We start from the raw sequence: 24,566 nt of genomic DNA on the forward strand, positions 1-24,566 counted from the left end.
TTCAAGTCCTAGTGAGTTCCCTCCTTGAGTCAGTGTCTCTCTCTCTCTCTCTCTCTCTCTCTCTCTCTCAATAGGAGGAGCTATATAAAACATTTTCACAAGGAAGAATGGAAATTCTGAGCTCAGCACTTCCCCATCCAGATGGGGACCAGATGTGCAGAATGTACCTGATAGAAGAGCATCTAGGAGCAAGACACCCCACCCCCAGGGTCCCAACTCCTGGATCTTCTCATTCTTCCCCATTCTGTTCTGGTTTTACTCTGGTTTAAATGTTCCTACCAAGATTACCCCAACCTAAACCATGCTCTCAACTTCTTTCCATGAACGAATCTACCTACAGCACCCACAGGTCTGGTCATAGATAGGCACAGCACCACCCCTTGCCTGGGGAGACCCTAGAAGATCAGAAACACCTAGGACCTCTGCCTCCTTAGCTCAGCATGAGAAGGAAGAGCTGAGTATAGTCAGCAGCAATGGCAACCTGGGAAAGGGATAAACCACTTGGGAAGTAGAAGGGACATGTCATCCAAGCATCACTGGTCCTTCCTGTGCCTCTGCACAGCCAAACCCTCCAGCAACAAAAGGAAAATCCCCAATGCAACTCCTAATGCTTCAAGGACCAATGCTCTATAGAGAGCATTTCCAGGGAAGGGTTTGGGGGCAGGTGGAGGGTAACAATACAATCCACTCTGCAAGACCTTCTTTTAACATTATTCTGAAATCTCTCTTTTCCCCAAATGTCTCATCTAGAACAATATGATTCCTGCTCCTCATGGCTTTCCACTTCATTGCTCACCACTGTGTCCTGGGCCCCACCCCCCAGATCCACAAATGCCCAGGACCTGAGTCAACAAACACAGAACGCTTTCTCTTCATAAGCTAAAGAGGAACAGGATTGCAAATGCTTATAATATAATGTGTTTCTCTGCCAGGTACATAAACATGGAAAAGCTGCTGGTACAGAAATTCTAAAAGCTTCCTTTCTAAGTCAAGAATAAAACAAAGTGTTCACAGAAAGTGTACCCTGCCCTAGAACAGCATGCACAGCTCTGTCTAACAGACCTGAGAGTCAAATTTCATTACAGAAAACGCATCGGCTAGAGGATGCCTCAAACATCCTCATCCTGGCAGCCTGGGTCCTTCATCAATTTCAATTACCATAATGACGATGATGAAGAGTGTCCTGGCTGGGAGTGAGGGTGTTTCCACTTGGCTGAGTTCCCTTCCACTCCCACCATGTCACTAAGGATTCTACTGGAGAGAGTAGAGAGAGAGAGTGGAGAGAGACTGATTTAGCCACAGAGGAATCTGGCAGTCGATCAGGCCCCAAGCCTCTCCCTCTGGTGTATCTTGATGCCAGTTTGTCTAGCTTTACAAAAAACCCCAGGTCCAGAAGAAATCAAAGCAAGAACATGAGACCAAGCAAACCACACAGCTGACCCAGCTACCTAATGCACTATATTCAGACAAGTTAATGTAATGCTATGGAACACTCATTTATGAGTGGGGTAAGAATTTAAGTAAGGGCTGATAGGAACTTGAAGTTGATACTGCACTAGATTTGGATACCTACTTGGTTGCAGTTAGCTCAGGGAAGGTTTTGTCCCCCACCCTGCAGTGCATTACTAATTTAAAACATCACTGTTATCTTAGATTTGGCAAAGACAAGGCAAACAGAGTCACCCAAGACATGTATGTCCCTAATTGGTTCCTTCGAGCAGCAAATTCTATAAACAAGAATCATGCTGAAAATTTATAAAACTTTTAAAAATATTAGTTTTAGTTGTAGTTGGACACAATACCTTTATTTTATTTATTTTTATGTGGTGCTGAGGATGGAACCCAGGGCCTAACACGTGCTAGGCAAGTGCTCTACCACTTAGCCACAGCCTCAGCCCCTATAAAACTTTTTTTAAGAAGAAACAGTAGAAGAAGTCCAAGGACACAGGTAGGGTAATCAATTATCCCAGAGAGCCTGGGACCAAGGGGTTTCCCCAGGTGCAAGACTTAAAACCAGGACAGTCCCTAAGTAAACTTGGGTGGCTTGTTGCCCTATATATATATTCACTGCCCTCAGCCAATGACCACTCTTCAATTAGGAGAGCAACACTGAAGGGAGGGTGGATCAGGAGACCACCGTAAACAAAGTCTTCAAAAAGACTAATCTGCTCACAGGAGATCCAATTTCTCTATTGTCCAAAATTGACTACACATATCAACTTCCAAAGTGTGTACAGACTGTTGGGTCAGTGAAAGGTTTCATGGGCCATGATTTTGGGCATTCCTGCAAATTCTATCAACTCTCCTTGTGAAGTTTCCCTGCACATCAACACATCAAAGGCTCTGAGAAGCCATGAAGTGATGAATATACTTAATTTTGTGCATTCAGAATGTCCCAAATTTATTTGACCACACAAGCCATTTTTTCACTTAGTGGTTATGATCATTCAACTGAACACACTTTGAGAAATGGAGATCTTATCCATTAAACCATAAACAACTTAGGAAGCACAAGACTTGCATTCAGTAAGCCTCGCACATCTATTTCAGAAGTCAACACATTTCTCTTTGTATTCAATGAAAAGTACACTGTAGTCTGAGTTAAAATAGTGCTGTGATCTACATTTATTTTTAATAAGACACCTGGAGAAAACAAGTGAGATCTATGTAACATTTTACAGGGTGAACAGTCAGAATAGTAATTGAAAGACAGAAGGCTTGAAACCCAATCTGAAGGCAACATGTGGGGTTTGTGTCAGATGGATGTGAGAGACAGATTCATTCATTCATCCATCTACCCATCCATCCATCCAACTAATTAATTAAGTATGGATATGCCAGGAATTGTGCCAAGCCCAGGGATCTAGTAGTAACAAAAGAGAGGGGTAAGGTATCTGTGCATTTCCTGCCTGGGGGTTCCAATCTTGAATTTCAGTAAGTCCTAACTAAATATAATGATAAGAAAGTACAGGATACATGCAGTGGGGAGGGGACTCAAGCTCTGATTCAGAAGGGTGGCAGTGATAACTTCCCAGAAAAGGTGATGTCAGAGCTTAGTCACTGTGGATGAAGTGGATGAGGGGGAGTACAGGGGTGCAGTGCAGGCCAGGAACACCACACACAAGGGTCTAGAGGTGACATAGCTCAAAGCCTTCCCTACAGAGCAAAGGTCCCTCCCACCCCAGGTCAGTGTTAGAACTGATTCTAGTGCACAGGAGGACCTCCTGGCACTGTGACTGATTACATTATCATCCCTGTTATATCAAGGGTAATATAATAGACTACTGTTCTGTGATTAGGAGAATTTAATGATTCCCTTCCAGTCTGTTTAAAGCCTTCAGACTTCTGGAAAAGTTCCCCATGAAAGTACAAATCTGCATATTAATAGAATGCACATTTCTCACTTCTCTTTTCCTTCATTGTACATGGGCTCCTTCCAGGTTCCAAGGGAAGCAACGAATGCCCACCCCAGCAACCATAACCCTTCTCAGCTTCTTCACAAGACACTTCCTACATCCCATGAAGTTCGGGGTGGGTTAATGTCAGCAAATGCTTTTGGGGCCACTTCAACTACAACAGCTGATGCAAACATAACCTCCATGGGGAGTAAAACAGATGCTTTTTTGGTGGAAATTTATAAGTCAATCAAACCTCACAGCGACCTCTCTGGAGGCTGGAGTACATATCTGGAACAGGACCTTTAACAGCAGGAGCTGCCCAGGGCAGACACTTACCCCTCTGAAGTTCCAGGCTTTGGGAGAGGGAAACATGGGAAAGTTGTTCTGCCGCTGCCGTTTAGGCCTAGGAGAGGAGAAAAGACAACGCGTTCATTATTCATGGAGGAGATACTTGGAAGAGATTACTGGTTTCAAATGCAGGTTTATCACAAAGGAAAATACCTGAAGAAAAGGACAAGGTGAATTTGGTGACTGGAGTTTTCTCTAGTTTTGGGCTGGAGGTTTTATCTTCAGCAGCCCAATTCACTACATATTCCTTCCCAACTCCCCAGGAGGAAAACCCCACGGTTCCACAAAGTAATCCATCTTTTGTCCAAAAAATAAAATCTAAAGTGCCCTCGGGATGCAACTTAAAAGTCAGATTAAACTCGCCATCTTTATTTGTCACAAAGAAACCAAACAGAGGCAATCTGGTGATATCTAAGGCTTTAGCCTGGAAGCTCCCCTGTTGCATCACACTTTGTACAGCCCCAATATCTCCATGGAGGTAAGACGTGATTTCCAAGTTTTTAAAGAGATGACCAACAGGACACATGGCTGCTGCATAACAAGTCAACATTGGTACTCTTGTCCATTAACTTCTCTCCAAGAATCAAGCTTCCTGGGAGTGGTACAGGCAGCTTCAGGGTATGTCAGGGTGAGAGGCCCTGATTTCTGTCTTGCAAATGAGATCAAATTTTGTAGCTGCTAACCAGACCTACAGGAATATCTTTTCCAATATTTTGAAAACGTGATGCCTGCCAATATAGATATATGCACATTTCATGCTGGCTGAAAACATATCTGGAAAAGATCCACCATGGACTTTTCCTGAGATTTTACTCACAGCTGTACCCAAAAGGTGTTAGTTATATGACAGTCACCTTCACCTTGGGCTCTCTGCTATAATCAACAATAACACAAGCAGAAAGTACACAGTGACCAGAGCCCAGGCTTTTCAGTATGTCAGAGCAGAGTAAAAGATTGGTTGGCTCTGTCATGCAAAAGAGAGAAATAAAGTACAAGATAATTATAATAGTAGCATCAACTAACAGGTATTGAGTACTTACAAAAGCATATGTTAAGATTTTATATAGTTAATCTCACTGATTTTCACCCTGTGAACTAGGGTTCATTATTATACTACCTAATAGATAAGAAAATTGAGGGTCTGAGGATGTGGTTCAGTAGTAGAGCACTTGCCTAGCACAGGTGAGGCCCTAGACTCTACCCCTCGCACTTCCCCATCTCCAAAATAAAAACTGAGGACCAGGGATGGGAGTCTGATCTCAACTGCCTGTTCTCGAGTCCCTTGATTTTTGATTAGCCATATGACCCTGAACATGAGAGTAATTTCTTGAGCTTTAGTTATCCTATGTGCAAAACAGGGGAGATAATAACCGCTAGGTGGACTCAATAGGTAAGGATTCTAACTCAGTAGATGACAGTGTGGTGCTCCCTCCCTCTTTTCCAAACCCAGCTCCCAGAACAGTGTTCAAGTAGGGACATGGGAGTAGCATTGGAGAGCTGGGCCAACTGGCCAGAGTCTGTGGGAACCCCCATCAGACATGCATTTTAATGAAGCCCTTCCTGCCTCACCCTCCCCTGCAGCTTCCCATAACAACAGAAACCCAAGTCAGTAATATCTGGAGATAAACAGAGGACATATGGGTAGTAGATTTAATATCCTTCTCTATTAAGTAGCATATGGGTGTAAGTTCTTCTGAAAAGAAATTTCTATCTTCAAGAAAAAATTTTATATGTCAATAATAATTCTCCCAATTACAACTGGGTTTTGCCTTCCTAATTATTTAATGGGCTTCACTGCTTCCAAAACAACAATACATACCAGGACATTTGTAAAAATGTGCCCTGGTTTTATAGGTTGCAAGCTAATGCTAATTATTTCAACAATTAATAGTAATTCAGGTAGAGCTGTATCAGGAACTGAGCACTTTACCTACATACACCAAGCCTCATGATAACTTTACAATAGGTTATAACACATTATATGATGTGTGAATGGAATAACAATGGTGTTATATAATACTTTATATATAAAATATTGTCATGAGATCATATACTTTCAAATAGATTATAAATTTTTTTAGATTTTTTTTAGATTATAAATTTATAATTTTACATAATGTAATTTTATAATATATAATATGATATAATGCAATGTTATGATTATAGCACTTTACAGATGAGTTAAAACAGGCTGAGAAAGGTTAAAGCACATAACACAGGTCAGTCAGCTGGCAGGTGCCAATCGGGAATTCAAACACCAATGCTGATGCACCTGACTCTAGATCCCAAGGCTGCAGTAGACAGGGTGTTAGGAAGAACGAAGCCTGGGTGTCTGTGAGGGAAGGCACCAGTTTAACATGGTTCCTCATTACCAGGTCTCATAGCCAAAGAAAAAGCATCAAGCCAATCTGTCAACCTGAGTTGAGCCAATCTGCCAATCCCGCACAACTTGAAACCCCTCCCCGCACCACCTCAGCTGGGGAAACTGCCAGGAGACTCGCTGATACACAGGCTGTCCCTAATTTTTAGCTCCCACCCACCTCTCACTTCCCACCCCCAGCCAGGCTTCCAGATATTCACATTATCAAAGAATCTAATGGGCCCATCAGCCCTGGGTGTATTTCTTTCTTTCTTTTTCTTCTTTTTTTTTTGGTACGAAGGATTAAACCCAACTTAACCACTGAGCCACATCCCCAGCATTTTATATTTTCAGACAGGGTCTCACTGAGTTGCTAAGACTGACTTTGAACTTGTGATCCTCCTGCCTCAGCCTGCTGAGCAGCTAGAATTACAGGCTTGTGTCCACCACACTGTTGTTTCAGAAACAACTTCTTCGTATGGGCAACAAAAGTCCAAGCGATATGACACTTAGTTCTGCAGGTTTCCCATGTACAAACATATGCAGTTGGGCTCTGAACGGAGCTTAGAGGAGGGATCCAAGTCTGAGTGCAGCCCTCTAGCACCTAGTGTGAACCAGGCGTTAGTCGGGCACACACTCATCATCATGAAGCACAGCCCTCTGTCCAGGCAGCATTTCCATCATGCTTTAGATGTCACGAGGACCAGGCTGACTGGCATTGCCATTCCCACAGGATGATGGTAAAGCCAGGGGGTGTGGGGAGTAGCACAAGAAACCACTGAGACAGGAGGGGAGCTGCCATTCATATGGGAAGGTCACCCCCCTGACAGGTTTGAAAGAACACTTCACTCTGCCCTGAGAGAACTTAAGGTAGAAATAGGGAAATGCCCACAGTGAGAGTGAAAAATCATGAGTCAAGCTGTATATAGGTGCTGAGAGCCACAAGTCGGGATGGCACCAAAAGGAGTGGTTAAGAGGTGATGCCAGCGAGCCATTAAGATGATAATTAAGTTAAGCTGTAATTGCTGAGACTGGATGATGCTGGATTGAAACAGGCTGTGTATTCAATTGTATATAGACCCCTGCTTGCTGCCTCGGGTGCCCACTACTTTGGAGTTTCGTTGAGTTCTCCCGGGGTTCCAAGAGTGAGTGCGCCCACAGCCTGGTGGAGTAGAAGAGAGTTCCCAGGGAGTGTGCATGGAGTGCTGGTGGAGTTCGGGCAATAAAGTTTCCTGTTTGAACATACAAGTGCTTTGTGGCGGCTCGGTTATTTGTGCCCAGCCAGACTGCGGCATGTAGGGAATGATCTCTACTTCAAGTGTGTGTGTCTGGAACCAAATAGAATAAGGTCAGTAGCAGCAGGCCTGAGGGTCAGCCAGCACAGGATGTACCTACCATGTGAAAGCAAATGTGACCCTTGCTCATCACCTTAAGCAGGGAATTATCCAACACTTCCAGAGCAGCCCCTAAGAGAGTGAGTGACCAAAGGTGCACATTGAGACTGCTTCTTCTGCCCAAGCCTAAAAATGGCTCCCTCCCTTTCTTATTGGGGGAACTTCAAGCAGGTTACCTATTCTTTTCTCCTTTTGAGGGAAAGAGGGGATAATCAACCCTTTTTACAAAATGGAAGGGCTTAAGTCATGCACTATATTAAATGTGTACTAGAGAGTCTGGCACTTAATAGGTACTTAAATTAGCTATTCTTATTATTAAGAGAGGGTTCTTAGCTGGGTGTTGTGGCTATGACTATGATCCCAGTGACTCAGGAGGCTGGGGCAGGAGGATCCCAAGTGTGAGGCCAGCCTCAGCAATTTAACAAGACCACGTCTCCAAATAAAAAATAAAAAGGGCTGGGGATATGGCTCAGGGGTAAAGTTCCCCTGGGTTCAATCCCCAGTACCAAAAAAGCGGGGGGGGGGAGGGGGGGTCCTTCCTTAACCAAGTAAGGGTGAGTCATTATCATTGGTAAAATTCATGTTGGAGGATCTATGAAATCTGCATCAAATCCTTACACACCAGATAAAATATAAGTCAAATAAAACAAAGGCTTCCTCATGCTATGAATATTTATTTAGGTAACAGCATGGCCACACATGTGAACAGGATGGAGTCATTGGAAAGACTTCCCCTTCCCTTCTAATTTCCTGCCTCTTCTTTTCTCTCCCCAAAGACCACCTCCTTAGCCAAGATGATGTACACATTGTAAATATTTAAATGTCTGAATTTCCAGCCCAGAGCACCTTGCTAACAAAATCTTCCTTTTCTCTTTTCCTTCTTTCTCTTGGTTTTACCCCTTTTCCATCCAAGAGGGCAACTGTAGCATCACTGGGAAAATCAAACAGCTATACCTAAGAAGAGAGATTTGTACTGAGAACAGCACTGTCTGTGGCAGATGTTTTGATTCTGTTTGGGCCACTTAAGAAGGCGACAGCTTCTTTCTGGTAAAGGTGTTTTAGTTTCTGTTTTTAATACATAATTGAAAACAGACAGGCAGGAGTTCAGCTTGGGAAGACCCAAGGCTTGGTGGAGGAGCACAGTGTGAGGAAGTATTTGGAACAGAAAGCTCGTTGCTTTGGGTTTCCTTTCTCTTCAAAAAAAAAAACACACACACACACAAGGGTACCACCAAGAGCGGCTCCTCCACTTTATTCTACCACAGATCATGCAGCAACCCCAATTTTTTATTTTCTGATAAACTTGGACAAAAAAGAATCACAGGAGGGCTGGGGATGTGGCTCAAGTGGTAACGCGCTCACCTGGCATGCGTGGGCCACTGGGTTCAATCCTCAGCACCACATAAAATAAAAATGTTGTGTCCACTGAAAACTAAAAAATAAATATTAAAAAAATTCTCTCTCTTTCTCTCTCTAAAAAAAAAAAAAATCACAGGACCTCAAAACTGGTCAGCAGGGCCTGGCATAGTGGTACATGCCTCTAATCCCAGCAGTTCCAGAGTCTGAGGGAAGAGGATTGAAAGTTCAAAGCCAGCCTCAGCAATTTAAGGAGGCCCTAAGCAACTCAGAGAGACCCTGCCTCAAAATTAAAAAATAAAAAGGGCTGGGAATGTGGTTCAGTGGTTAAGCATTCCTGAGAGTGCTTAACAACCCCTGGGGGCAGGGGATGGGGAGGTGGAAGGAGGAAGAAGAGGAGGAGGAAGATGGGGAGGGGGAGGAGGAGGAGGAAGAGTCATCAACTGGCACCATGGCTTGGTTACCAGTTGGGTCCTCTCTGCAGCAGTCCCACTGAGGACAGACCTGGGGGAAGGAGTGTATATTCATGGGGACGCACCCATTAGATTTAATCATCAATAATTTTTTAAAAATCATCAATATTTACTGAGCACATACACTATGTCAGGTGTGGGGCCATATATTAGAGATATAGCATTGAACAAGGGATAGAAGGCTCTTGCTTTCATTTTCTCACTGAGACAATCAGACCAACACCTCCTTAAAAAAAAAAAAAAAAAAATCACAACATAGTAAGTTTGTTTTTTTAAGTGGTGATATGCCAAAGGAGCACAACCAGAGTTTGAGGAGCCAGAAAGACCACCCCCACTCCCGCCCCGCAGAGGAAATGAGGCCTCCTGATGCCTGCCAGAGAGGGACTCAGTCAGGCGATGAGAAATGGAAAAAGCAGGCCAGGCCAAAGGAAAAGCAGGTTGGAAGGCAGAGGTGGACAAAGCAACCAGACCCATGAACTGCCCAAGGCAGAAAAGAGGTGAAGAGGACACTAATAAATACTGTCATGGGCACAGCCGTGGATCTACAGATGTGACATCTCCATAGCCTGTCTCAGCGGCACTTCCAAGATTCTGAACTAACACAAGGAAGTTGCAGTGTCCACTTGGATTTCTCTTCACCTTGTTCCAGATTTTTTTTTTTTTTTAAGAGCAGTATCATTTAATAGAAATATTGGGGCTGAGACTGTAGTTCATTAATAAAGCACTTGCCTCGCATGCGTGAGACACTGAGTTTGATCCTTAGCACCATATAAAAATAAAGACACTGTGTGTTCATCTACAATTAAAAAATATACATAAAATATTTTTAAAAAATAGAAATATCATGTGAGCCACATATGTACTTTAAATTTTTCTATTAGTCATATTTTAAAAAGAAACAGTTTGGTTTTAATGATATGTTTAACCCAACATATTGAGATATCAGTTCAAATTCTAATCAGTAGGAAAAATATGACAGATAACTTGATTTTTCATACTAAGTCTTCAAAATCCAATTCGGATTTTACATTTACCACGCATCTTAATTAGTGTTAGCCATGTTTCTAGCGCATGATGGCCACATGTGGTATGTGGCTGTTGTGTTGGACGGTACGATTATAGAAAAACAATGTATGCAGTTTTAAAAAACCTCTGGCGGCCTGGAGAAGTGGCTCAAGCGGTAGCGCGCTCGCCTGGCATGCGTGCGGCCCGGGTTCGATCCTCAGCACCACATACAAACAAAGATGTTGTGTCTGCCGATAACTAAAAAAAAATAATAAATATTAAAAAAAAAAAACCTCTGGCTATGAAAATCAACTGCTCTGTCTCAGCCGTTGGTGACCAAGCTGAGAAATTTGAAACCTGTATTTTAAAAAATGTGGCATTCTCCAAAATATTTGAGTACCTATCTGCATTCAGAAACACCCCAAAATATTTCACAAAGGCTTTAGAAAAGTAGAATTTAGAAATGTCTGGAAAATTCAAAGGAAATTATCTGTGGGTCACAAATGTATACATGAACTACTTAAAGAAGCAACAAGTGAAACTGTGCCCCAAATGGGAAATACCCCAAACAAATGTCTGTAAACTGTAGCAAAATAATACTGGAATACTCTAGTCAAACTAATTCCACAATAAACTAAAGAGATTAAACTGATTTTTGAAATCCATAAGTTAGTATATTTGTAGTTCTTCCCTTGCAAAATGCCTGTTCTCATCATTTCTCATTTATATAAAGAAGGTTTATTTTAATTTATATGTAAGAACTCTTTAAATATTCAGGATATAACATGTATCAAAGTGTCTGGCACATAGCTGGTACTATTTTAAAGGTATACAAATGTCTACCAACTGATATATGGATAAACAAAATGTGGTATATCCATGGGCAAAATATTATTCAGCCATAAAAAGAATGAAGTGCTGATACATAACATGCTATAGACAAAAGAACCTTGAAAACATTATGCAATGTGAAAGAGAGCAGGCAAAAAGTGCTATGTATTGTATGATCCCATCTATCTGAAATGTTCAGAACAGGCAGAGATATGAGGTCAGAAAGTGGATTAGTAGTTGCCAGTGGCTAGAAGAGAAGGAATAGAGAGTGCCCGCTTAGTGAATGCACAGACTCTTTTGCAGTGATGGAAAGGTTCTGGAACTAGGCAGTAGTAATGGTGTCACCATATCATTTTAACTTAAAGTGGTAAATATGGTAATGGTTAAATTGGCAATGTTTTATGTATATTTTACCATGATGTTCTGAAACTTGAGGGTAAAATTAAAAAGATTCTCAGGCAAAATAAAAGATATGTATGATAAAAGAAAATCTTCACAAAATAATAATGTGAAATAGAATCCTATCACCTACTTCAGAAGAGGGAATTCTGTAATTAAAAACGGGGAGGCTAAGCATTTTGTGCCGCCCAAGAGCTGCTGGAAATTGCTTAGTCATGAAGTTTTATCAGCAAGTGTGAGAAAGCAGCCCACAAGTCCCTGTGTCAGACACACATATGTACTTGACTCATTCAGTCATGACAAAAATTCCCACACCTTCTGGCTTCCTCCACCTCTTCCCCCTCCCTCCTGCATGCACACACACCAGGCTCAGAGACGCACAGTAACACCCGTGTGTCTTCTCTCCCACCTCATAAGACATTTTGCTCATTTTTCCTCTTTTGCACTTCAGCTTCCTGCAAAGCTTGTATTTCTTTTTAGAACAGCCTGTCATGAGTTCAGCCTTCCAGAAGGAAAATTGCCAATGGTAATTTTTGACGCCTCCTCAGTGGTGCCATATAGGGATAGTTTTGCCCAGTACTTAAGAGCACAGATGTTGGAGATAGCTCTGCCATTCACTAGCTGTGTGATGCTACACAAGTAATTTAACTGTTCTGATTTCTATTTCCTCCATCTGTAAGATGGAGATATTAACAGGATGCTCTCAAAGGGCTATTGTAAGGATTAGATGAATGTGTAAAGGACTTGGTGCCCAGCACAGCAAAAGTATACTTTGTTAGCCTCCTTCCAGGGGACAAGCTCTGGAAGGCCAGGGACTACATGGTTTGGAGTCATTGCTGGTCTTCAGTAGGAGCTTAATAAACAGATGGAGAATGAACGGTGCTTGCCCTCAAGAAGTCTGTGGTTGGGGCTGGGAATGTGGCTCAAGTGGTAGCGCGCTCGCCTGGCATGCATGCGGCCTGGGTTCGATCCTCAGCACCACATACAAACAAAGATGTTGTGTCCGCTGAAAACTAAAAAAATAAATATTAAAATTCTCTCTTCTCTCTTCTCTTTCTCTCTTTAAAAAAAAAAAAAAGAAGTCTGTGGTTGAAGTATCACAAAACTACCTCATAGACATGATGAAAAAACATGAATACAACTGTGTACACTCAACGGGGTAAGAGAGAGGGGATGGTTTTTGTAGTTGAAGAGCCATTTATAGGGCCTTCTGGGCAGAGGTGCAACTGCAAGCCTGAGGTGGAGCTGTGGATCTGAACTTACCCTGGCCCACTTCTCTCTCCCTGGCCCCTCAGGCCAAGCTGGATCCTCGAGGGGTACATTCTGAACAGAAGGGTGCTCAAATGCCTGCCACCTTCTCCCTCAGAGCTGTCTAAATGAACAGCACTGGAGGGAATATTGGCCAGGAGGGATGTAGGGAGAGATGGCTCATGTGGCCCTTCCCAAGTGCTTTAGACTAACTATGATTTTTGTCCTACTAACCCTGGGGTGGCTCCCTGGTCACCTCATCTGCAAAACACCATAACAACCCACAGCAAATGAAAACCCCCAACACTCCAAGAGACATTGCCCATCACAAGTACGCCAAAACTCCGCTTCGCTTCCCACCTGAGTGGGGGCCACAGTTGCTCATTCACCTTTCCGTGTGTTGGTCAGCCACTAAAAAACTTTCTGGAACCAAGATGGGCCACCAAGGAGAAAAGGCAGTAACACAAGGTGACTGGAGGACAGGCTCTGCAGTCTCCCAGACCTGAGCAAGCCTACAAGTGACTTAGGCAACTCACACAACTTCCTCAGTAGTCCCCAGTTCCCATTCTGAAAGTGGCTATGATGAGGCTTGGCCTTCACAGGGGACATGCTCTAACAATTTAAAGACATGATTCCTATGAGGTGCTCTGCCTACTACCTCCCTCTTGTTAAATGCATAATAAATGGTAGCTCTAAATGATTGCTGAGTAGCTACAACACACCAGGCATTGTTTTAGGAATAGGGAGAGAATGTCTTCGGTGGAAAGGATGGCATATGCAAACTTCCTGGGGCAGAAAATGCTTGGTTCAGCTGAGGTGCAACAAAGCCAATCTGATGGGGGGGGGGGTAAGGAGTGTGTGGAATGAGTGGAAAAGAGTTGCAGAAGGAGCAGGAACCAGAGAGTAAGTGTCTTAGGCTACCATGAATGAAGTTTTTGGATTTTAGTCTGGGTGAGATGGGAGGTAATTGGCAGATTCTGAAGAGAAGAGATACATGGTCTAAGTTTCAAAGAGACTGTTTTCAACTGCTATATGAAGAGAGAGGCTCCAGGGAGTATGAGAGGAAGCACGGAAGAGGTGAAGAAGTTCTGTGATGGCCCAGGCAACAGATGGCAGGGACTTGGACCAAGATGGTAGCAGTGGAGGTGGAGAGAAGTAATGGAATCATGAACATATCTGAAGGTAGAAATAACAGAATGTGCCAAAGAGCTGAATACTCACTGAAGGTGAAATAAAAGAAGAAGGTGAAATAAAAAGAGGATTTAAAGATGCTCTAACAATTTTAGCTTAAATAGCTGGGAAAATAGAAAAGGCCTGTGGGGGGAACAGATGGGGACAAAAATCCAGAGGAGATGATAACAGACCTCCAAATGGAAATGTGGAATTGGCAGCTGGATACAAGAACTAGAGATTGTACTCAGAGGTCATCAGCTTATAGAGGTCAAGTGACAGAAGTCCTTCAGGGTGGACAGAGACATGCCCACCAAATTTGACTTTAAGAGAGAACATCAGCGGAGATGGGGAACAAGAGCTGACAGATACTTGTCCAAAGAGTATCCAATTAACTGATTGAAGTTGATAGAGATCATAAATTCTGGTCAGTCCCTTAAAGTCTTTAAATCTTTAAATCTTTAAATGAGTGTTTTGTTTTTGTTTGTTTTTATTTATATGACCTGGAATATGGTATATATCCAATAAGTGTTTATAAGACTCTTTTTTAAAAAAACATTTTTAGTTGTAGATGGACACAATACCTTTATTTTTATTTATTTCTATGTGGTGCTGAGGATTGAACCCAGTGCCTCACATGTGCTAGGCAAGCGCTCTGCCACTGAGTCCCAACCCCAGCCCTGTAAGACTCTTTTGAACTTTCTTGATATCTGCAGCCAAACAGTACAGGACAATGGGAACTATCCCTAACAGTCTGGTATGGAAGATGATGAGAAATGTTACAGATAAATTACACCTAGATGGAATTTTTTCTTTCCTGTTCCTCAACTAAAGGGTATTTATTTAGTGTGTGTGTGTGTGTGTGTGTGTGTGTGTGCGTGCGTGCATGCGCACGCATGCACAAACACACACACACACAAAGTGTTTCCCAGTGGCACTACCTTCTTGGCATCCTGATCACATCCTCATTGTTTGGATGAAGCTCTAGACTTTAAACATCTAAGCTAGTTGTAAGATGGTCTAATTAACTGAAATTATAGCATACTTTTTTATACCTTTAGTTTATTTATTTATTTATATGTGGTGCTGAGGATCAAACCCAGGGCCTCACATGTGCTAGACGAGTGCTCTACCGCTGAGCCACAACCCCAGCCCCCCCCTTTTTTAAGACCTTTATTTTATTTATTTATTTATATATAGCATATTTTTAAAGAGATGTTATATACCAGAGATCTTTATAAAAATCTAATATAAGAATTTACACACACACACACACACACACACACACACACCCCAAATGCTGACCTGCAATGATGTTTCTAAAATGTTTAGGGGTTGCCTCTAGAAGCCATGGAATCCTCCCTCCACCCAGCCCCAGGTCCCCATGTCCATCTGCATCACCGTACATTTTCAGTGGGAAAGACTTCCTTACATCTGAAGGAAATCCACATCCTGCATCTCCAGGTCACAGCCTGGCAGAGAGCAGCCTCAGGTCCCTCCGGAAAGAATAATTAGTTTTTTACTCTTTAATCAAGGAGCAGCAGATTGTTGTTTTTCTAAAGTTCTGCCTGGGGAGAGCCCGTTCTTTCCTGAGTGTGTATTTTTCTAACCAGGACTCCTTGTTCGTACTCTACCTTCCCGTGAGCCAGCTTGGCTGGAATAAGAAACCGAAGCTCTCTGCTCATGAGCAGATGTGGGATCAGATCAGGGGCACCCCAACTCCTCAGATCACTGCCCTTTGACTTGTGGACTGGAAGACACTTCAATTTCTCTGCCACCAAGACTAAGTTTTTAAGGGTTTGCTTTTTAATACCAGTGCTTATACAGTGAGTGCTAGCTGTGTGCTAATCATGTCCAAATGTTTGGTAAGTATTAGCTCATTTAGTCCTCAAAACAATTTTGTAAGTAGGTACCTTTTGTTCCTACTTTCCAGATGAAGAAACTGAGGCTCAGAGAGGTTAAATGAACTGCCCCAAATCACACAACTAGTAGATGTTGAAGTCAGGATTCAAAGGCAGGCAGTTCTGGCTCCAGAGCACAAAAATAAACAAATAATGAAAACATTTAGAAGCAGCAATGACAGAGAAAGGAAGTTGGAAACACACATGCTTACTAAGTACCAGGTACAGAGCCAAAGTTATCAGGTTTCTTTCTCTTTATGTGAAGTACAACTAGACTTTAATAATAAAAATGATAATAATAACAACAACAACTATTATTATTATTATTATAGATCAGAGGTTACCCTTATTTATTGATTTTTCTACATTTACAAATAAAAATTCAAGAAAGCCAGACTCAGTGGTGCATACCTGTATTCCCAGCTACCTGAGAGGCTGATGTAGAAAGATCCCTTGAACCTAATTGTTCAAGACAGACTGGTCAACATAGTGAGACCTCATATTAAAAAAAAAATGAAGATTAATTGGTATACTTTTCTATGTGCATATTATAGTTCATTAAATTTATAATTTCAATGTAAAATTTGCATGGCTGAGTTTTCCTAGTATTTTAATGAATTTGGAGCAAACATCCCTTAGGGGGTATTTTTTAAAAATCGCTATGAGCTGGATGTGGTTGTACACGCCTATAATCCCAGAGACTTAGGAGGCTGAGGCAGGAGGATCTGAAATTCAAGTCTAGCCTGAGCAACTTAGCCAGAACCTGTCTCAAAATAGAAAAAAAAAAAAAAAAAGTGCTAGGGACATAGCTCAATGGTTGAGGGTCCCTGGGTTCAATCCTCAGTACCACAAAATTAAATAAATAAATAGATAGATAAATAAACAAAATCACTATGAATTTGAACTATCTTGCTAATCTTTGTTTAAAGAAATAAAAGTGAGAAAGCTGTCTTTGGTATTACTCAAATCACAAACAAAAAGAAAGGAGATAGCTGGGCATGGTGGGGCATGCCAGTAACCCCAGTTACTCAGGAGGCTGAGGTAAGAGAACCACAAATTCAAAGTCAGCCTCAGCAACTTAGTGAGGCCCTAAGCAACTTAGCAAGACTCTGTCTCAGAATAAAATATATTTAAAAAGGACTGGGGATGTAGCTCAGGTGCCCCTGGGTTAAATCCTCATTACCAAAAAAAAAAGGAGGAGGAGGAAGAGAAAAGAAGAAGACAAATTCATGTTGCTCAAATTCAAAACTCACACTGATAGCCACCACCCTGTCCTAGATGCTGTGCATCAAGTACCCCATAAGGATCTTTTGCCATAGGAGAAGACAATCTTCACATTTTATTCCATAATGTATTGATCAGAAGCCAATAAATCAGCAGATAGGTGGCCCAACACCTCCAAAATGAAAATTGCAATCCTAAAAATGAGTTCCCAGGAATGGGCATTTCTAATAAATGTTCTGTTGATTCTAACAGCTAAAAACACCCAAAATTCTTAAATTAGCCAGCATGGCTTAAAGCAGTTTATTGACTCTGATACAGGACCTACCACAGTCTCCAAGGTAATTAGAAGCTCCATAAATGCTGTTTTTAGGAGTGACCAGGGCGACACATAAAAACATGTTTATTCCCAAACCATCAGTGAAATATGGTGGTGGGGGTTGGGACTGTGGCAGATTTGTTCAAGCCCATATAGAGAAAAGGAAAGGTAACATTGGAAGGCACCAACGGAGCTCAGATGACTTCAAGCACTGTGACAAAGAGCAAGCTGCCCCCACTAATGTTGGCTGAACTCAGACACTAGAAAAAAAGGGAGTGTGTAGGAGTGAGAGGCAATTCTGAGTCAGCGAGGCTAAGAGCATCAGTATTTTCATCATCATAATAATACCATTCCTGCTGTTTCTCTTCTACAGATTAATTCCTGGGGCCCTGTCAGGTACGGGCTGTACAGGTGAGGCACTGTACAGGTGAGGCACTGTACGGGCTGGGGCACTGGGGTTAGACTTGGAAATGCCCCATGGCCATGAACGGGTAGGGCCAGACAACCCAACACCAGGGTTCCTGCTCTTAGCCCCCGAGCCCTATCAAAGGGTTTTTCTGACCACCAAATCCAAGAGCCACAACTGGGGAAAGAGCAATTAACTATGTTAATTAGTATGTGCCATGCTTACCAAAAATTCCTATCAAACAGAGTCCACTGAAATCATAGGGCAACCCAAGCCCTATTCTCTTGGGCACCTTGCCATCTTCCTGCTCCCAGCTGGGCTTCAGAGGGAACAGGCCAGTGCTTGCATCAGCATTGCCATAGCTGCTGCCATGGCAACCGCCCCTTGTCACCCAGGCAAAGATGCTTGCCCTCAGCTCCATATGGGAGCCCTGATTCATGGATGCAGACCTCGCAAACTCATCCTTTTACCTGCCCCCAACTTGCTCAAGTTTTTACAAGGTTGGGAACCAACTAGAGGTTCCCTGGATGCTTTTGGACCAGGCCAATGTGTATACAGGTCAACAGAGAGATGAGGCTCATGGAAAGGCTATGCATAAAGAAACAGATTTGCAGAGTGGGTGGCTAACATTTCAAGGGGCCTCTCAATGCCTGGAGGGGCTTGGGTTAAATTCTGGCTATGATCTGGCTATGACACTTGCTGGCTGGTGACCCTAAAGCAAAGGGTTTGGCCTCTAGGAACCCATGTGTTAAGACAATGAAAAATAGGATAATATTAGATTTTTAACATCGGAGAGTGTTAAGAGGTTTAATGCAAAGGACAGATAGAGTAAAAGCTGGCTATTATTTCTTCCTCCCACAGAGGCAATGGTGCTGGCCCTGGCAGAGGACCAGGAGCCCTCAATCTCTTGATACTGCTCTCAACTCAGCAGTTTGACACCAAAAACAGAAAATACTCCTGTGGACAGCACAGAGCCAGACACAACCAGCAGATCATACATCCAAGTTGAGCAGGGAGAGATGAAAGAGCAGTTAGTAGAGACCCCAAATTCACCACTTGGCCACACAGCTTTTTTAAGTAGATAATTTTTTTCTTTTTCTTTCTTTCTTTTTCTTTTTTTTTTTTTTTTTTTTTTTTTTTGAGATGGGGTTTTACCATATTGCCCAGATTGGCCTCAAACTCCTGGGCTCAAGAGATCCTCCTCCATCAGCCTCCATAGTAGCTGGTACTACAGGTATACAACTGGGCAGTGCCTAAATAGATTTAATAAGAAATAAACCTACTACTTTTATTTGACAAAAATACTACTGAGCAGAACACCTTTTAAGACTGTAAAGCCATGAATGAACCTTCAGACATCTTTAAGGCAAGTGAGTAGAATCCAAAAATTTCCATAAGATTCTGAAAAAATAATTTTCACACTGTCAACAGCAGTGATTTCTCAAGGTTAGGACTGACTCTGCAGTTCCATGTTATACATTCCTATACTGTCTGAATTTTTATAAAATACTTGCATTAAGTTTGTAATCAGAAAATACTAATCTTTTATAGGACACGGAAATGTCTTGCCATAACACAGAAGAAGGCCAAACAACCAATAAACAAACAAAAGAGTGTTTGCCCTCCCTAGCAACTAGAAAAGTGGAAATTTAAATGCATCTACTTTCAGATTAGCAAACTTTCATGGTAAAACTGAATGTGAGCAAGAATACGGAGAAGCAGGCACTTTGCTTCACAGTTTGGAATGTATAAATTGACACGACATCTCCACAGGATAATTTGGCAGCAATTTGACAGCATTTTCCAAGAGCATTAAATGATCCAGAAGTTCACCCTTATAATAATTAATGTGCTAAAATGATTACAAATAGGGATGTAAGGACAGGGATAGCCCTCCCGGTATTGCTGTAGAGGGAGAAACCAGACAAGCTCCCAACAGTCAGAAAGAGACTGGCTGTCAGGAAAGTCCCTTGTATCGTTCCTAGTAAGGCAGGCCATGGCAAGGAGACCTGCTACTCCACACTGTGAAGATACAGCATTTCCTGGAGTCGGTGCTTTTCATCTCATCCTTTCATCCCATAATTACCCTGTTTGCCACTGAGCAGAGACCCAGACCTACAGCTCAGCAGGCCCCAGAGGGCTGGGATGGGTTCTTCACTTATCTCTCCACTCACCACCTTCTAGGCCAGATGCAGTCTCTGTGGTGGGGCTGGCTGGACCTTGGTGCCACAGATGGTCCAAACTGGGGTGGGCACCTCATCAAAGACCTCCTCCTGTGAGAAGCCGGGCCTTCCCAAAGGCTCTCAGCTCTGTCCCAGCAAGAGACAGACAGCCTTAGATTCAGGAAAAGGGCTGGAGTCTGTGACAAGTGGCTGACCAGTAAAACAGCCACCCTCCCAGGATGGTCTGCCCCACCTATGCACAGCATTCATCTGGACCACCTAGCACCTGTGGCAACCCTGAGGCTCAGAAAGGTCAGCTTCCCTGTGTCTTAAATCACCCAGCTGACGAGGATGGGAACTCTATTCCCGTTCACAGCTCTTTCTAGGTGCCTCAGTTTCCTCATCTACAAGACGGGGAACACACCTACCAGCCTCATAGGGTTTGGCTTTTACTCAAGCTATACAAAGTGCTTAGAACACTTCCTGACCTCCCGGAAGCTCTCTGTGCAGCTCTTACTACTTAGCCAGACTACCTAGGGTGATGGTTAAGAACAAAGACTCCATAGCCAGCTGCCTGGGCTTCCACCACCTATTAGCTGTGTGATGCTGGGAAGGTCACTTAACCCTCTGTGCTGCAGTCGCCCACTCATACAGTGAGAATAATAACAGCACCTGCTTAGGCGAATGGGAAGAATCATCTCATCCACTCGAGTTCATGTGCTTAGAAGAACTAAGAACAGCGTCTGCTCCATCATGGGTATAACAGGCCTGTCAAAGCACATTAGCTATTGTGAATATGATACCACCCTGTCACCTGACACCACCACTAACAGTGGTCCTTGTTCTGAGTGACAAGAACCTGAGAGGTGCCAGACATGATGGTGCATACCTGTAATCCCAGTGACTCAGGAGGCTGAGGCAGGCGGGTAGTGAATTCAAAGCTGGCCTCAGCAACTTAGCAAGTCCCTAAACAACTTAGTGAGACCCTGTCTGTAAATAAAAAATTTAAAAAGCTGGGGATGCAGCTCAGTGGTTAAGTGCCCCCAAGGTTCAATCCCCAGTACCAAAAAAAACCTTACAGGTTTTATATCATTCTGACAACATCTTGTGAGTAGATGCTGCTGCTATTGTTCAGGCTTATAGGTAGGGACACTGAGGTTCAGAGAGATAAGGTAACTTGTGCCAGGTCACGTGGAAGGGTACTAATACTACTTGGCTTCCAGTCCAATAGGTGGGTACCAGAGCTTTTGCCTATTGCACGGCTCTGTGCACCAATACCACATAGCTGTGGCTGTGACCACCAGCACTTCCTGCAAAGGGTGATGCATGGTTTTCTAGCTTTGAGGTGATTCACTCTCCAGTCCTCTGCCATGCAGCACGAACGCTGGTCCCTGTAGATGTCTGGCCAGCAGCAGGAAGGATAACATCCTTCCCTAGCCTCCCAGGACATACACTGGTGTGTATTCAACTGTCAAGATGAGACAGAACCATTAAAATGAAATTCTGGACTGAGACATCTTATTGGTGTCTTGGAAACACATGCCGATACCCTGGTTTCCCCTACAGCTGTGGACAGACATGTAATGTTTAAACAATGGTCTGCTCACTAGTTCATGCAGGGAGGTGAAGCCAGGGTAAGTCTTCCTTAATGAACCATTCTGGCCTCTGGAGCATGAAATCTGCAGCAGTGAAGTTCACTTCCCATCACCAGACTGAGACACTTGCAGAACTTCAAGTCATGCCATATGGGCAGTGCCATAGGTGATGCCACAGGACACAGCCCTGAAGCTTGAATAAAGGCAAGTCTCATGTCCTCTCAGAGCTCCCCTAGAACTTCACCAAGAGTTAGTTGGGGAGGACAAATCAAAACCACAAAACTACCCATGTGTTTCACCAGGATCCCTGGCCCTGTGTTGTTTCAAACGTGGTAATTTAATTAACTGCTGTCTGTTTTCCCATCCTGCACCTCAAATGCAAATGGACTGAGAGCTAGAAGGATCCTCAGAGAACAAGCAAGTCTACCAGCCTTATTCAGAGACTGAAAACCAGGAGCCAATCAAGGGCACATGGTCTGTGGTGGGCAGGTGGGGACCCTTAAAGCAGGCACTTGGCAGAGCTTCCTGCTTCCTTGATGCAAGTGTCCCCTTTGATGCAGAGTTGCTGGGGTGGACACCAGCTTTTTCTCAATGACCAGCATCTGGTTCCTCTTCTTCTGTCAACAGTGCCCTGATTGTTGACTGGGGTTGCCCCTCCTAGTTCTCAGACCCTGTGATTCATGAAGGGCAAACCCTGGGCTCCTTAGAAAGGCATGTGACCAGCCCAGCCAATGACAGTGCTACCTCAGACTTACTACAAAGAAAAGATATACATTCCTTCTGGTACAGTAGATTAGCAGATGGGGTACAAACTGGGAGTTGTGCATGGAATAGTATAGAAAGCCTACAAAAGAAGGAAGTTAATCTGGGGAAAGTAGAGCAAGACACCTAAAAAGAGACAGATTCTTCACCATGGATCAGCCACATGGATCCAACCATGCCCGAAGGCAAAATTATCACTAGCTTTGCCAATGATAAAAAGGAAGCCTATTTTAAGCAAATCTATATCGTACTTTCATCACATACAACCAAAAGAACTATGCTTTATTTTGGTGTCCAGGTTTGTTTAGGGAAGCAAGTGGAAAATTAGAGATATTGCCAGGAGATCTTCCACAGTACCTAACATAGTGCTCGACACACAGTGAGCACTTAATACTCATGTAGTGAAGGGAAAGTCCTTCGGGTCTGTTCTCAGTGGGACTCTTCCAGGCTGGCCTGTTGGAAACCGCAGCCTTCTCCGGCTTCCCTGTTCACACCCCTGCCTGTTTTCCATACTACTTCCCTCCATCAGATCTACCCTATGTCTTACGGTTTCTTGTTGGTGGCCCCCATTTGAATCCCTCATGGGTGTAGATTTTGGTCTACTTGGCTCACTGCTGTATCCGTGGGAGCCAGGTCAGTTCTCAGCATTGCAGATGCACAGTAAACATATGGTGGATGATTGAATGAGGGAATGAAGGATGGAAACCCAGAGTGCTCCCAGGTCCCCACCTGCCTGTTGTCCTAGTCAGAAGCCTAGGACCAGGCCTGCAGGGCCCTCAGGCTCTCCTTCCTTCTATTTCTGCACATGGGTTCTCTTCCCTGCACTGAAGTTTGCAAAGCTTTCTGCAGCTTGACCAGCCCCAATGACCAGGGGCCATCAATGAGAACTAATAGGTGAGCAACCCTCTGGGTTATAAAGATGTCTTCCTCTTTTCCTCCCTATTTATAGGTAGATATTAAATGCTCATTGCAAAAGCAAACAATAAAAATGTAACAAGAAGGCAAGGAAAAATTATAATTTAACCTCTAAGCTAAATTTTGGGTACAAGTCAGGAATGGAAAGACCCCTATTTTTTAATAATAATAATAATAATAATAATTATAATTATAATAATAATAATTATTATTATTATTATAGCAGGGAAGGAATTAAACCCAGAGGCACTTTACCACCAAGCCACACCAGCCCTTCACATTTTTTATTTTGAGACAGGGTCTTACTAAGTTGCTTAGGGCCTTGCTAAGTTGCTGAGACTAGTCTCAAACTTGTGATCCTCCTGCTTCATCCTCCCAAGTCACTGAGATTATAGGCATGAACCACCGCACTCAGCTTACTCACATATTTTATATGACCCACAAATATCATTTATTTTTGAGGTAGTTTCCAACACCTTAAAAGCTAGAAAATTTCACTTAGAAATCAGGTGTCTGAGCCCGGTGTGGTGGCACACACCTGTAATCCCAGTGGCTTGGAAGGCTAAGGCAGAAAGACTTTGGGTTCCAAGTCAGCCTCAGCAAAATCGAGGTGCTAAGCAACTCAGTGAAACCCTATCTCTAATAAAATACAAAACAGGGCTGGGGATGTGGCTCAGTGGTTGAGTGCCCGTGAGTTCAATCCCTGGTACCAAAAAAAAAAAAAAGAAAGAAAGAAAGAGATCAGATGTCTGTTTGGTGAAATGTGAAATGTTTGGAAAATCTCCATTCCCAAGTGCTCATGTTCTCATATATGACCGCAGTCATCTGGGGATGAGTGGCAGCTGTCTTTTCAGATGCAGTGTGGGCTCTTGGGGTCTTTGCTCCTCCCTGCTGTCCTGCTCTGGCCATTCATTTTGTCACACTCGGAGTTGGTGACCGTTGGCCTGGTGTCTATCCTTTCAGACTTCACTGTGGTTATAAACCTGAGAAACCTCTCTAAAAATTGCCCTCTGCCTCCAAGAGCAGCCTGGAATGCTACCAACAGCCTCCCATTTCCAATAATGGAGACCAGTGCACTGACAGCACAGCCCTTCCTGCAGGCTCAGCGAGCTAGGTCAGGTTTAATGTTTCCTCCTAGGACAATCCCAATTCAATAACTGACCCTATGCACACATTAACATTCAGTCCTCAGCCCCACATAGAAAGGGAACCATAGTCCTGAGTCCCCACTGGGGCATCTTTCATAGGGAAATTACAAGTCTAGTGTTTAAATTCAGCCTCCCAACATGGACAGACTTTATAGA

The 24,566-nt window shown here is 43.2% G+C and overlaps 1 protein-coding gene across 4 annotated transcripts in view; it reads right to left on the bottom strand.

Moving 5' to 3' along the window:
- Arhgef3 (Rho guanine nucleotide exchange factor 3) overlaps positions 1-24,566 on the bottom strand; it is a 312,562-nt gene that overhangs the window by 206,122 nt on the left and 81,874 nt on the right. For all 4 annotated transcript variants that reach the window (XM_076868328.1, XM_076868319.1, XM_076868343.1 and 1 more), the window contains exon 3: positions 3,735-3,801. In XM_076868328.1, the coding sequence (XP_076724443.1) occupies positions 3,735-3,801 (67 nt within the window). The remainder of the gene's footprint in view (positions 1-3,734; positions 3,802-24,566) is intronic.

Source organism: Callospermophilus lateralis, chromosome 1, assembly GCF_048772815.1.
Source record: "Callospermophilus lateralis isolate mCalLat2 chromosome 1, mCalLat2.hap1, whole genome shotgun sequence".
Classification (NCBI taxonomy): Eukaryota; Metazoa; Chordata; class Mammalia; order Rodentia; family Sciuridae; genus Callospermophilus; species Callospermophilus lateralis.